At 34.9% G+C, this 15231-nt stretch overlaps 1 protein-coding gene across 2 annotated transcripts in view; it reads left to right on the top strand.

Moving 5' to 3' along the window:
- Nucleotides 1–15231, top strand: part of Tmem156 (transmembrane protein 156) — a 35913-nt gene that overhangs the window by 5027 nt on the left and 15655 nt on the right. For both annotated transcript variants that reach the window (XR_007341060.1, XM_015482031.2), the window contains exons 2-4: nucleotides 10101–10370; nucleotides 13744–14004; nucleotides 14198–14317. Coding sequence is in view for 1 of the 2 variants with exons in the window: in XM_015482031.2 (XP_015337517.1) it covers nucleotides 10101–10370; nucleotides 13744–14004; nucleotides 14198–14317 (651 nt within the window). In the remaining variant the exon portion in view is untranslated. The remainder of the gene's footprint in view (nucleotides 1–10100; nucleotides 10371–13743; nucleotides 14005–14197; nucleotides 14318–15231) is intronic.

Genomic DNA, 15231 nt, shown 5'->3' with positions numbered 1-15231 from the left:
ATATATATATATATATATATAGTTGTAGGTGGACACAGTACCTTTATTTTATTTTTATGTGATGCTAAGGATCAAACCCAGTGCCTCATGAATGCTAGGCGAGTGCTCTAACATTGAGCCAAAACCCCAGCCCCTATTATGTATTTTTTAATCATCTGACTTCTCCAAAATAGAATAGAAGCTACATGAAAATGAGGCATTTATGTATGTATGTATGTATGTTGTATATATGTATGTATGTATGTTTACTGATGTATTTTAAGCAGTTAAGACAGTGCCCATCATATTAGGGGACACTCAATGATTATATCTGTTGTCTGAGAAAATTTTCTGAGTCATATTATTGAGGAAATTTTTAAAAACCCATCATTGTTGAAGAAAACATTTCTTTTCCGATCCTCACAACATCTTGTGATTTAGGTCCACCAGGTGTTATCCTCATTTTATCTTTTTGAAAGATAAAATATCATCACAATCTTAAAATTCTCAGGTTGTGCAGTCTGTGAAATTTATTTGAGACCATTTTACTTGAAAGATGGGTGTCTTTTTGCTCAGAGTCATTTTCTTTGTTTATGGGTAATTTCATTATGTACATTTTATTTGTCTTGTTTTGTCAAGTAAAATCAGCTGCCTGTTCTTATGTCCAAAACCTTATGTCTTTCAAATACTACTACAATAAATTAAAAGTAATGCAAAGCTTTGCCCTTGTCCCCAGCAAACATTTTTAGTGGTCTTCCCCAAATGTCCTGTGAATCCCTCCATATCCTCTCTAGACTCCATGGCTTCTGATCTGGTTAATATCAAGGATATATCACTCATATACAGCACGATATATATGTATATGATATATACATATATATCATATAGAAAGCTTTCTCAGTATTACCAGAGAGGCTTCGACTGTTGGTTCCCAAATGGAAATACAATCTGAGTTTTTCCTATTGAAATTGACAGTTTTTGAGTTTATGCCAGTTGTTACAGGCAGACTTTTGAACAAGGGAAAACAACCTGTGTAACCAAGGCAGCCAAACATAAGGTGGCTCCTATCCTCACAGCTGATATTTTAGAATTGCTGAATTATACTACAGAATATCCAATAATGATGAAAGATCTTTAGAAACAATTGACTATGTGTTTATTACACTGTAACTTTTAAACTGATACATAATATTTGAACAAATTCACAAGGAAAAAAATTATGGGGTATCATGTGATATTTTGATACTATATACATTATGTAATGTTTAGATCAGGGTAAACATCTATCTTCTCAAACATTGATCATTTCTTTATGATTACAACATTCAATTCCTTTCTTTTCTTTTGAAATATATAGTACATTATTGTTATCTTATAGTCACCCTTAAGTGCAATAGAACCTGACTTCTTTCTCCCAACTATAACAACAGTACCTGCTGATTGACTTATTTTTTTTTAGAAGAAAGAACACAATATGGACCTTTATTTATTTATATGTGGTGCTCAGAATCAAACCCAGTGCCTCACACATGCTAAGCAAGTACTCTGCCACTGAACCCAGATTATTTTTTTAAGAAATTCTTATTTTAAAATATTTTTAGTTGTAGATGGACACAATACCTTTATTTTTTATGTGATGCAGAGGGTTGAACCCAGTGCCTCATGCTTGCTAGGCAAGGGCTTTACCACTGAGCTATACCCTCAGCCTGACTATATTTTTAAAAAGCATGATTTACATACAATAAAATGGAAAGACCTTAAGTGTTCAGAGTCATGGATTTTGACATTTGTATTTATGGAACTACTACTCCATATAAGATACAGCTTTTCATTAACTCTACAAAGATTCTACTTGCCCTTTCCTGTTAAATAGCCCCTTAGCCCCCAAGGCTACATTCTATCTTATGCCACCATAAGTTTTGTTCCATCTTAAATTTCACATAAATGAACTTGTCAGATAGTATCCATTTTTGATCTGTCTTCTTTAGTATAATGTTTCTGATATTTGTCTTTTTACTGAGTACACCCCTCATTTCTTCCATTTTATTGCTGAGTAATTTATTATATAAATAGGCCGTATTTATTCATTCATCCACTGAGTTATTTCCAGTTATTAGCTACTATAAATACATTATGATAATGTACTATAAAAACATCATTGTATATGTTATTTGTATGAACCTATGTTTTCATTTTTATTGGTTAGCCAGTGGAATAGCTAGCTGCCTTAGGTAGATTGGATTGCTATAAAAATACTGTATATTGGTTGCTTATTAAAAATAGAAATTTATTTTATACAGTTCTGGAGGGTGGAAGTTCAAGATCAGGGTGTCAGCATGGTTGCCTTCTGGTAAGAATCCTGTTCTAGGGCTGAAGACTGCCACTTCTGCATTCTCATAGGGCAAAGAGAGAAAGATAGAGCGAGAGCAAGAGAAAGAGAGAGAGAGAGAGAGAGAGAGAGAGAGTACTAGCTAGTTCTCTGGCCTCTTAGAAGGGCAGTAATCCTGCTCTTTTGGGCACCACCCTCATGACCTAATTATCTTCTTTTTTTTTTTTTTTTTTGACCTAATTATCTTCTACAAGCTCCACCTCCAAACACCATCAGATTTGGATTAGGGTTTCAACATATGAATTGGCGTGGGTGGGAGGGGGGTGAGGGGACAGAAGCATTCAGTCATTCAGACACAAGCATTGGATATATTTAATTTTATAAGGTGCTGCCAAATGTTTTTGCAAAGTGATTGTTTTTAGTGGCCAAAATTTTACCTCTAAATTTTCATTGAATATACTGAAGTTCTCCTTAGAATATACTTAGAATATTCTATGAATATACTTAGAATATATATAGTCTGAAATAATCTGTGTTCCTTTAAAAATTCCCCCCAAACTAGTTAACAGATGAGTAGCATAGGTGTTGAGAAGATAAGACTTGGCCTAGGGTAGTTTCTTTTCTTTTCCCAGTACTGGGGATTGAACCCAGGATTGCTTTACTATGAGCTACATCCTTACCCCTTTTTATTTTGAGACAGAGTTTTGCTAAATTACCCAGGCTGGTCTCCATCTCAGGATCTTCCTGCCTTAGCTTCCCCAATAGCTGGAACTATAGGTGTGTGCCACTGTGCCCAGTTGACCTAGGGTAGTTTCTGAAGCTCCTGCTGTCTATCAAAGAATGGAAAAAATGTGTGACTCTGAGAAAATTTGTCTCCATTTTGGCTAAGGATGGAGTAAGGAGAAAGCCTACCTTGAGATGTTTTTAATAAATTGGATATTGAAGGTCATTACCCTGTGAGCTGTTCAAAGTCTAACCTAAGCATTTAATTAATTTCATAATCAATTAATTTAATTGGGACCAATAGTGCCATTAGACACACAGCAAAGGAAAATCGATAATCCTTTCTGGAGGAGATGTCTTCAAATCAGGCCTTAAATAATTTCCCAAATAAATTCCAAGAAAATTGAGATATTGATTCAAAAATCATAAAACACATAAAGACTCAACAGACAAGAGTCAACAGAAACAACAAATAGCAGAATCAGATTTTTGAAGAATTAAGATATTGGAATTATGAGATATGCCACATAAAATAAATATTTCATTTATTTTTGTTAATAAAAGTGGTATCAAAAAACATGAATAAGAGCAGAAAAATGTAAACAGAGCCTTATCTCTCTCCTTTGATGTTGTCAAAGGAGACAAATTTCAGTCTGGATGGATAAGTTCTGGAGTTCTCTTTTATAGCATGTTGACTACAGTTAATAATAACATATCATATTCTTAAAAATTGCTAAGAGTAAATGTTCTCACTACCAAAAAATGATTAATAAGATGAATATGTTATTAGCTTAATTTAATCATTTCGCAATGTATATATGTGTCAAAACACTATGTTGTATACTGTAAATAGATATAATTTTTACTTGTCAATTAGACCTTAATAAATCTGGGGGGAAAGGGTCTCAAAATCTATAAAGTTTAAAAAGAATCTGTAAAGTTTAAAATAAGTTGCAAGGTACTATGGGAAAATAGCAGCCATCTGTACATATAGATAACGTTAATGGAAAGAACAGAGCTGATTTTTTTCCCCAGCTCTAAAAAAAGAAAAAAAAATGTGAGGAAAATCAGTACCCTGCCTAAAAAAAATTATATGAGTAAGGAATAAGACTTAAAAGTAACCAGGAAGAGGGCTGGGGTTGTGGCTCAGTGGTATTGCATTTGCCTAGCATGTGTGAGGCACTGGGTTTGATTCTCAGCACCACAAACAAATAAATAAAATAAAGGTTCATCAACAACTAAAAAATTTTTTTTTAAAAAAAAGTAACCAGGAAGATTTGAAAAAGAATCAACTAGAACTTCTAATTGTGAATACATAATAACATATTAACAATGAAAGGAAAGGGATAAACAAGTTATACACCACTGAACAATTAGTTAAGGAACTGAAATATAGATCTGAAGAAATTACCTAGAACCCAGAAAAAAGAGTCAAAGAAATAAAAAATATGAAACAGGTTAAGAGCCATAGAGAACAAAGGAAGCTAACCAAAGCTGAAATAGGAGAGAAGACAAAGTATAGAGAAAAGGCAATATTTGAAGAGATAATATTAAAAATTTTATAGAATCAATGAAAGACATAAATCTTCAGATTCAGAAAACCAAACATTTTCCAAGCAGAATGAACAAAAGAAATTCTGAAAAACATGAACATAGAGAGATCTTAAAACCACCAGAGATAGAGTCAGGTTGTCTTTAAAGGAACAATGGTTAGAACGACAGCTCACATCTTAAAAGCAACAATGAACATCAGAAGGCAAAGGAATAATGTCTGCAAGTGTAGAGGCAAAATTGTCAATCTGGAATTGGTGAGATGCACATTTTAAAATGAACAAAAACTGAGAATGTTTACAAGTAGCAGACCCTCAGCAGAGTAACTTTTAAAGAATTAACTCTGGGAGAAAAAAAATGTAACCTCAGAAGGAAAACCAGAGATGCAAGAAAAAAATGGTGGGGGATGGGAACTGTAAGAATTATGAGCAGACAACCACAAACTCAGTGGCTTAAAACAACACAAGTTTCCTATCTTATAGACCTGTAGGTTTGAAGTCCAGCAAAGGCATCATTTTTGCTACAATCAGGGTGTCAGTAGGGCTGTATTCCTTTTGGACGCTCTGGGAGAGAATCCATTTCCTGGCTGTTTTTCAGCTTCTGGAAGCTGCCTGAATCCCTCAGCTCACCCTTAGAACCAGCATGGTCTGCTGAGTCTTCACACTCTGACACTGATTCTTCTGCTACCCTCTTCCTCATCTGTCATTTCACTGGGTCCATTCAGGTAATCCAGGAGAATTTCTCTATTTTAGGATCAGTTGATCAGCAATCTTAATTCCATCATCTGTCTTAATTCCCCTTTTGCCATGTTATTCAACATATCCACAGGTTCCAGGAACTAGGAGATGGGCATCTTTGAGAGTCCATTATTCTCCCTGTCAAAACAGAGTAATCAAAAAATGGGAGAAGGTACAAGTAACTAATGTTAGTAATAAAAATGGGATATAGATACAGACATAGCAGAAATAAAAATGTAATAGAATGTTATTAATAATTTGTGTCAACAAATATAAAACCCAGTCATATATTTCTAGAGAAATACAATTTACCAAAACTTATTTGGGGAGAAATGCAAAGCCCAGGAGTTACACAACAATTAAAGGAACTGAGTCAGTGGCTTAGTCTCTGAAAGAAATGCAAAGTTTGGAAGATTTTACCTGCAGCTCCACTGAACTTTGAAGAAACAGACCAAATATAATTTTATATAAACCTTTTCAAAACAGCAAAGAGGGGGGCTATTTTCCAATTTATTTTTTAAGGTTAGTATATCTTGGTATTTGAACTTAACAAAAATGGTATAAAAGAGAAAAATTTACAAACCCATCTCACTTATAAACATAGACACAAAACCTTAAGAATCCAGATGCAGCAATGTAGAAGAATAATCAAATTAGATTTGTTCCTGGAGTTCAATATTTAGTTAGCATTAGAAAATCTAATGATGTAATTTACTACACTTACAGATTAAAGAACAAAGACCATATAATCATTTTAGAAGTTGTTAAGATAGTATATATTTGTATGCCCTCATAATTAAAATTCTTAGCAAGCCAGGAATAGAAGAAAAACTTCATAAATGGATAAGATATATCTAAAAATGGCTATAGGAAATATCATGGATAAAGCATTATGGGTATTTGTTTTCAAATCAGAAGCAAGAAAAGATATATACTAACATTATTTCTATTCAACATTGCATTGGAGGTCCTAGTCAGTGCAATAAAACAAGTAAAAAAAATACAACAAAAGAAATATAAGAATTGGAAAATAGGAAATACCACTTCAGGATATGTCTCCAATGACCTTCTTTCTCCCACCAGGCCCCTGACCTACAGTCTCCACTACCTCCCTGTAGTCCATTCAGGTGTCAGTGGGTTACTCCATGATGCTATCAGAGACCTCCTGATCCAATCACTTCCCCAAAGTCCCACCTCTGAACATTGCTGCCCTGGAGGCCACGCCTTCAAAATGTGAGATTTTTTGGAAAAGGGTGCACATTCTAGATCCAAACCAAAACACCTACCTCACACTGTACACAATTCCCAGTAGATGAAGAACTTACATGTAAAAGGCCGAACTTCACAACTTTTAGAAGAACATGTAGGTGAAGTTGTTTTAACCTTAAGGGAAAAAGACTTCTTAAATAAGACACAAAGTATAAATTATAAAGAAAATTGTTGATAAGTTCACTACATTAAAATTAAGACCTTCCTTTAACTTAACGATCATAATAAAGAAGATGAACTAGACAAGGTACAAACTGTGAGGTAATATGCTGATAAAAATTTAAGGAATCCTTCAAAATTTTAAACTTCTAAACAAACAATAATAAAATAGAATTGCATCATGGTTTAGAAGTATATTTCCTGGTTCCTCTATTTTTCTGCTCCATCATTTTTCTTTTTAGTATTAGAAGTTTGTTGCTGAGTGATATTTCTTTATATAGATATGTCAGGACTTATACAGCCACTAGTTGTGGGAAATTTAGATTGTTTCTAGTTCTTGGTTATTATAAATTTAAACAGCTGTCATAAAAATTCATGTATATGTAAAATAGGAGCATTTTAATGTATGGATATATGTTTTTATTTCTCTTGTGTAAATTCCTGGGAGCGGAATTTGGGGACTGCATGGTAAATATATGTCTAACTTATAATGGAAATAAAAACCTGTTTCATTTCCAAAGTAGTTGTGCTATTTTACATCCTCACCAGCAGTGTATAGGAGTTACAGTTCATAACAGTATTATTCATAACAGCAAAAAGTGGAAATAAACTTTCACTGTCTGAAGGATGAAGAAATAAATTGTGGTACATTCATTCATAAGAATACCACAAATAAATAACTATAGCTGTATGCATAAACATTACTAAAATATATTAAGTGCAAAAAAAGAGAGAACAAATCACAAGAGAGTATATACAGTATATTCCATATATATTTATTTCTAAATATGCAATACTATAGGGGTGAGGAGGGATAAGGTCCTGAAAATATGTTGGTAATATACTATTTTTGATCTAGGTGACAAGTACATGGCCTTTGTTCATTTTCATTATTCTTTAACTAGCACAATACATTTTTCTTTGTGTATGTGTGTATGTGTATGTATGTGTGTGTGTGTGTGAAAATTTTATAATGAAAGATAGAAAAGAAAATTAAGATTGTTGGTATGTTTTTATTCTTACTATTTGCTTTACTTTAAAAAGAGAAAATAATTAACTTGGGCATTTGTCCTATGTTGTCATGTGTTTTCCTAATTCTATTTAGTATTCGGTATACCTCCTCTGAGAGGTTGCTGTCTTAGCAGTGAAGTAATTCTGGAAAGCATTTCTGTCTCAGAGAGAGAATTTAGATGTCTGCCTGCCAGCAATATTAATGGCAGTAGTTAAATTCATAAATCCTTGTTTATGGAGATGAGAATATAGCCCACCTGATAACAAAAATGATTGGGTAGAATTATTTATTTCTTAAAAATATATGAGAGAAGGATGTATCCTCTGTTTATTTCTTTTCCAATTGAATTATTTAAAACTGAGGTTTAAAATCATCACAAAATGACCTGATAGCCAAATATAAAGAATATATCATCAATTCCAGAAAGCTCAGTTGGTCAATTATTGGATAAGATGACCACAATATTGACAGTAAAAATGTCTGTATCTCTCTTCTAGGTCATATCATAGCAATATAAATTCAAGAAATTGAAAATTTCATATGATGAAAGTGACAGTGAAGAAAATGGAAAAGTGGCAAGAAATAAGTTTTTTAAATGTATTTTAGTAATATCTAAAAAGCTGTAAATTATAGAGTTCCATCAGATAGCACATTTCCATCTCCTTCCTTTGACATTACTACCAAAGGCAATATTTTTGTTGCGATTACAAATTTGATTGTAAACATACTAGACACAATAAAATTGTATATTTGAATAGAATTTCATCCCCCTTGAAAAAATCCTTATGGCACTCCAAGTATGAAAAAAATTTTTCCTTTTCTTTTTTCTTTCTTTCTTTCCTTTTTTTTTTTTTGGTACTGGAGTGTTTCTACCACTGAGCTATATCCCCAGTCCTTTTTATCTTTTATTTTGAGACAGAGTCTCATTAAGTTGCCCAGACTGACCTTAAACTTACATCTTCCTGCCTCATCCTTCTGAATAGCTGGGATTACATGTGTACCACTGCACCTGGTTTCAAGAATGAATTTTTTAAAAAAAATATTTATTTTTTTAGTTGTAGTTGGACACAAAGGTATTGTATCTTTTTAAAATTTATTTTTATGTGGTGCTGAGGATCGAACCCAGGGCCTCACACATGCTAGGCTAGCGCTCTACCACTGAGCCACAACCCCAGCCCCTCAAGTATGAATTTTTTTATAGCTGGAAATTATGTGAATTATTAGAAAAACAATTTCAAATATAGAGGGCTAGGACACGAGTATTTATTAAATAATAATAAAATTACTAATAACTAAGCACCTGTGGAATTACTATTAAAGTACAATAAAAACTCTACAATATTTTTCTTTTTCTTTTTGTGGTGCTGGGAATTGAAACCAGGCCCCGGAGCAAGCACTCCCCCACTGAGCTACAGCCTCATTTCTTTTTCCATTTTGAGACAGTCTAAATAAGTTCCCTGGGCTGGCTTCAAACTTGTGATACGCTTTCCTCAGTCTCTTGAGTAGCAAATGCCTCTGTGCCTGGCTCAAACTCCACAAATTCAAAAAATGCCTTAATATCAATAACTAGTTTGATTTTTAAGTTTGAACCAATATGTTTAATTAGAATTAGTCATTTTTAAAAATGAAGTGATTCTTTTATTGTGTTCCATGTAATTTTTTAAAAAATATATTTTTTTAGTTGTTGATGGACCTTTATTTTTTCTATCTATCTATCTATCTATTTATCTATCATGCTGAGAATTGAACCCAGTGCTTCACACCACATTGTTTAGAAATCTTAAAAATAGCTGGGTGTGGTGGTGCACACCTATAATCCCAGCAGCTCGGGAGGCTGAGGCAGGAGGATCTTGAGTTCAAATCCAGCCTCAGAAACTTAGCAAGGCCCTAAGCAATTCAGTGAGACTCTGTCTCTAATAAAATATAAAAAAGGGGTGGGGATATTGCTCAGTGGTTAAGCGTCCCTGGGTTTAATTCCTGGTAACAAAAAAGAAATCTTAAATATATGGTTTGTTCCCTGTGGTTATATAAGAGATGGTAAAGAGTCACATAATGGTGAATTGGCCTTGTCTGTTATTTTCTCATGCTAACAAATGACTGTCAGAGTGGGAATTTCTGAAAGATAGGCTACTTATTCCTTACTTGATCATTACTACTAACTGGGAATTCTCAATTTTTACATAGTGAGCTTTGATTATTTGTATGAATTAAATCAGGTATCCTATCCTAAATGAAGAATGAATTTTTAACTTTTCTCTCAGATAAGTAGAATCATATATTATTTGAATGCCCAAACTTCAAAATTTCATAGGAAAGAAAGTATTTCTGTTTTCTTTTACAGGAAGAACATTGGAGCTTTCCTGTCTGGAAGAGTGTTTGCAGCCTAATTCCACCTATTCGCTGTCCTCCTTAAATTTTTCTTTTGTGACTTTTCTGCAACCAGTAAGGGAAACTCAGACTATGATGGGAATCTTTCTAAATTCCTCTACTTTCCAAAACTTCACGAAGATTTGCCAAGACATCACAAGTGAATTTAAAATATGCTCCTCATGTTTGGTTTGTGAATCCAAAGGAAACATGGATTCCATTTCTCAGGAACAAACATCAAAAGGTAAACGCAGAGGGGCTGGGAATTTGCTCTGTGCTAGAACAACTGCCTTGTATGCATGAGGCTCTGAGCTCAATCCCCAGTAAGGGGGAGACGAGTAAATACAGAATGGCAGTGAGAATAAAATTCATCAAGTATAAATAGACTTATCCTGCTGAGAAAAGTATTAATAATAGATCCCATTTTAAAATCCAGTGACAGGGGAACACTTGGTGGTGTGGCTCTTGATGAGTGACTTGTAGGGTTTTTTGATATTATTCACTTTTGGTTGACTTATTGAAAACAAAATGTCTGTTCTTAAAATACATCAAAATACCACTGTAGTTCACATACATTTGATGCTTAAAAACAAACAAACATTAAGTTATTCAGCTTGCTGTCTTCCAAGGCAGCACATGATTAAACAATAATTCTAGGTAAACCTGAAATTTCTCATAGTAAAAGCTAATTTTGTTTCTCCAAGGAGTCGTTGAACACTTGGTGCATTTGTCCGTGCTCCTGCCTAACACTTCCGGTCAGTAGGAGTTGTCTCTGGAGGGCAGGGCCTTGCCCTTGTTCACCACCAGACCTCTAGCTTTGAGCTCAATGCCTGACCTAATGTATAGTGGGCCCTCAACAAACATTTGCTGAATGAAACAATGAACAAAGTAGAGAATAACTACGCATTACCTGTAGTACCTAATTGAACCTTGCATTTATTATGAGATCAATCTATATTATTTAGGTACAATGCATCAAACTGGGTAATTGAGAAATTAATTTATTCAAAGTCATAAAATATGCTGATGACTTCGAGCCCAAGCATCAGAATTATTGCTTACAGCTTTTCAGCAAGTTTGCCTCCTGCGTCACTAGATACTGACCTTTTTCTATTCTTTGAGAACAGAGACAAGATTTCTTTGCATCGACTGTAGACAAAGTTCTTGCTCAAATAGTGTGTAACCATTCCAAGGTTCCCTGCTGAATCTGTCTGAAAGCAAATTGAGGAAATTCCTCTATGATGATAGAGGTCCAGGAAGTGTTTTAAGGGCTGGTGGCTCACAGATGTTGCTTTTCTTCCTCCCTAACACATGAGAACAATGCCTTGGCAAGGTGTGTCCAAGCTGTCTTTGCTGCAAAACAAACTACTCCAAACTCAGTGGCTAAAAACAACAGCAATCATGTTATTATATCTTCTCTCTTTCTCTTCCTTCCCCCTCCTTTTTCTTACCTGCCTTCCTTCTTTCTTTTGTGGGTCAAGAATTCCAAGGGGGCCTAGCTGGTCATTTCTGGCTGCTGGAGTTAGATGGAGAGTGTAGCTAAAACAGAGCCAGAACAGGTAGAGGTTGGTAGGCATCTCTCTCTTCTTGGGGTCTCAGAGTTTTTCTCTATGTGACCTTTTCTTATTATTGTTGTGATGAGAACACATAACATTTCTAAACACACAATGTCTTTATAACCACTGAACAGGAACTCTGCGTTTCCCCTCTGCTCTTGCCCCTGATGACCACCACTCTACTCCCTGATCCTAATAGTTTGAGTACTTAGATTTCTCAGATAAGGGGAGTCATATGGAATTTGTGCTGCCACTGACTTATTTCATTCACTCAGCATGATGTCTTCCATGTTGTCACAAATAATAGGAATTCTTTTTCTCCTAAGGCTACAAAACACTTGTATGTGCATGCCATTTTATCTATTTATCTTTCAAGGAACAAATAGGTTGCTTCTATATCTTTGGTATTGTGGACAATGCTGCCATGAATACGGAAGTGTGGGTATCTTTTTGAGATCCTGAATGGATGCTTTTGAAAATCCTAGGCACTGGGATTGCTGAGTCATATGGTAATTCTATATTTAATATTTTGAGAAACTTACATACAGTTTTTCATAGTGGCAGGACCAATGTACATTCCCACCAGCATTATACAAGGGCTCCAATTTCTGTACCTTCTTGATAGTACTTGTTATCTTTTGATTTTTGATGATATTCTTATTGACAGATGTGAGGTGATATCTTGTTGTGGTATTGATTTGCATTTCTCTGATGATTAGTGATAACGGAACACTTTCTCAAATACCCATTGGCCATCTGTGTATCTTCTTGGGAGAAATGTCCATTCAATTCTTCTATTATTTTTTAAAATCAGGTTTTTTTTTCTATTATAGCTATAAGAGTTCCCTATATATTTTTGGTATTAACCTTCTATCAGGTGTATGGTTTGCAGATGTTTTCTCTCATTCTGTGGGCTGCTTTTTCACTCTGTTCATTGATTCCTCTCTTGTCTTTCTGCTTGGGCTCTTTGGGGGCTCCTCACAGCAGGGTGGCCTTCAGTTTTTGGACTCATACATAGTGACTCAAAGCTCCAGTGTTGGTGTTCCAAAGAACAATGTGGAGATGGTTTCACTTTCTAGCTTAGTCAAACAATGACATTTCCTCTGCATTGGATAAACTGTAAACAAGTTACAAGCTCTCCCAGTTCAAATGGGGGAAGAAATGAAATTTCTACTAATTTGTGGAGGAGGGGCAAAGTTTTAGGATAACATGTGAGTTATGGATTGAATTGTCTCCCCCAAATTTTATATGTGGAGTTCTAACCCCCAATGTCTCATAATGTGAAATCACTGTAGATGTAACTTTGTTAAGATTAAGTCAACTGTATGGGCCCTAATCTAATTGTGATGTCCTTCTAAAAAGGAGAAATTGGACAAGGAGAAATGCACACAGGGCGATGTTAAGATCAAGCCAGAGGGACTGGGGATGTAGCTCAGAGTGCTTTCCTTGCATGTATAAGGCCCTGGGTTCAATCCCCAGCACCACCACTGAAAAAACAAAACAAAACAAAACAAAACAAAAAACCAAGTTCCTCCTCACGACCCCAAGAAGGAGCCCACCCTGCCCATACCTTGATCTTACACTTGTATTCTCAAGAACTGAGATGTTTGCAATGCTTTGTTACAGCATCATTAGAAAGCATGATGTGGGAAATACTGTGTCCATTCTGGAAAATACCATTTGTTCCACAAGTCTTCAGGGAATGCCTATATCTTCTATGAGATGCTCTAAGCCTACTTCAATCCTACCCCTGAATGGTTTTCACTATCTTAAAAAATGCAATCACTTTAAATATTATTGTCAGGGGCTGGGGATGTGGCTCAAGCGGTAACACGCTTGCCTGGCATGTGCAGGGCGCTGGGTTCTATCCTCAGCACCACATAAAAATAAAATAACGATGTTGTGTCCACGGAAAACTACAAAATAAATAAAAAAAATTATTATTGTCAGTGTAGGTAACTTCTTTCTATTTTCTTATGTAGGAAGGTGATTTTGTTTTGCATTGTGTTTTCCTACTTTGTATGACTATTTTCAAATAATGATTTCTTAATCTCTTTCTAGTTCTTATCATGAGAGGATCAATGGAAATGAAAGAAAATGATTTTTATTCACCTTGTCAACATTTTAACTTCACTGTGACTCCTATAGTTGACTACATGGGGGAATATAACACTACCTGCCATCTAAAAAACCACACTAGAAAATCAATAAGAGTGGAAGAAGATCCAATCAAGGAAAAGTCTACAAATCACACTTGTAGAATTATGGACTATCCTAACAATTGTATTCACATTTCTTTGCACCTAGAAATGGACATAAAAAGTAAAGTTTTTTTTTTTCTTTTGGAGGGGGGAGTATTGCTGTGTGTGTGTGTGTGTGAGAGAGAGAGAGAGAGAGAGAGAGAGAGAGAGAGAGACGTTATTGATTGAACCTTGCACACATTGGGCAAAATTACTCTACTACTGATCTACACCCCAGCCCTATTGTATGTTTATAGTAATTTTTTTCTCTACAGATGTTACCTGTCCCACGAAGATCACTTGGTATATTTTAATTCTATTAGTTTTTATATTTTTTATCATCCTCATTATCTTCAAAATAGTTAAAGGCCACAGGAGAATACAGATGTGGCAGGGTAAGTATTGAGAAATAATTGTATTTTTTAGAGTAATATGTGTAGTGTCAAAGAACTAATCTTGTCAATGGATTTAACTTTCTTTCTGATTCAATTTACCATTTATTGTGTAGCTATTGTGTCTAAGCGGTGATTCTAGATAATCCAAGGTTTACAAGCATAAGGAAGCCATAACATCAACACTCATACATCTTTCTCATACGGGGCAATGAACAGGAGGGCAAGAAAGACTAGGCAAATAGGGAGGAGTTGATGGAACTGGAGATTGAGCAAGGCTTAGGGGAAGTGAGAACAGAGACAGGCAGAGGAACAGGGAGTGGTGACAAAGAATTTCAGACTTAGAGAACTTGAACAGAGCAGCTGTAGGTGAAAAATATGGTCCAGAATCAATCTTTAACAAGCTTGGAGTATCAGCAGATTTTTGGGTGGGACAGAGCTAAAATGAAATCAGGACAGTAGAGATAATGTTAAAAATATTTAACAATTAGTGTGACACCCATCTTTCAAAATGGGTTGTAAGCTACTAGGATGTACTACTGGTGTATATCCAGGCATATACTGGCTAAATATCAGGCCTGATGGACAGTTTATTATATGACTAGTTGGTTTCTTAAAGATAATAAAATGTTATTACCATGAGAATAGGCTTTGGGGAGCAGAAGGACTGATATTAGAATCCTGGTTCTACTACATACTAGCTAAGTGACTTTAAGCATGTTATCATATCCAAGCGTGCCTTTCCTCTTTTGTCAAATGAGGACATTTCACCATTACCGGACAGTGCTGGGGTAAGAGCTGAAATAAATAGATTACTTAAGAAGCTGAACACAGGATCTGGTGCATAGCTAGTTCTTAGAAAATGATGGTAAGTTTGTGATGGTTGCTTATTTCTAAGACCTATATGTTCTTTACTG

Source organism: Marmota marmota, unplaced genomic scaffold, assembly GCF_001458135.2.
Source record: "Marmota marmota marmota unplaced genomic scaffold, marMar, whole genome shotgun sequence".
NCBI classification, from domain to species: Eukaryota; Metazoa; Chordata; class Mammalia; order Rodentia; family Sciuridae; genus Marmota; species Marmota marmota.
Note: the sequence above shows the minus strand (reverse complement) of the source record. Positions and strands in the feature narration are given on the sequence as shown.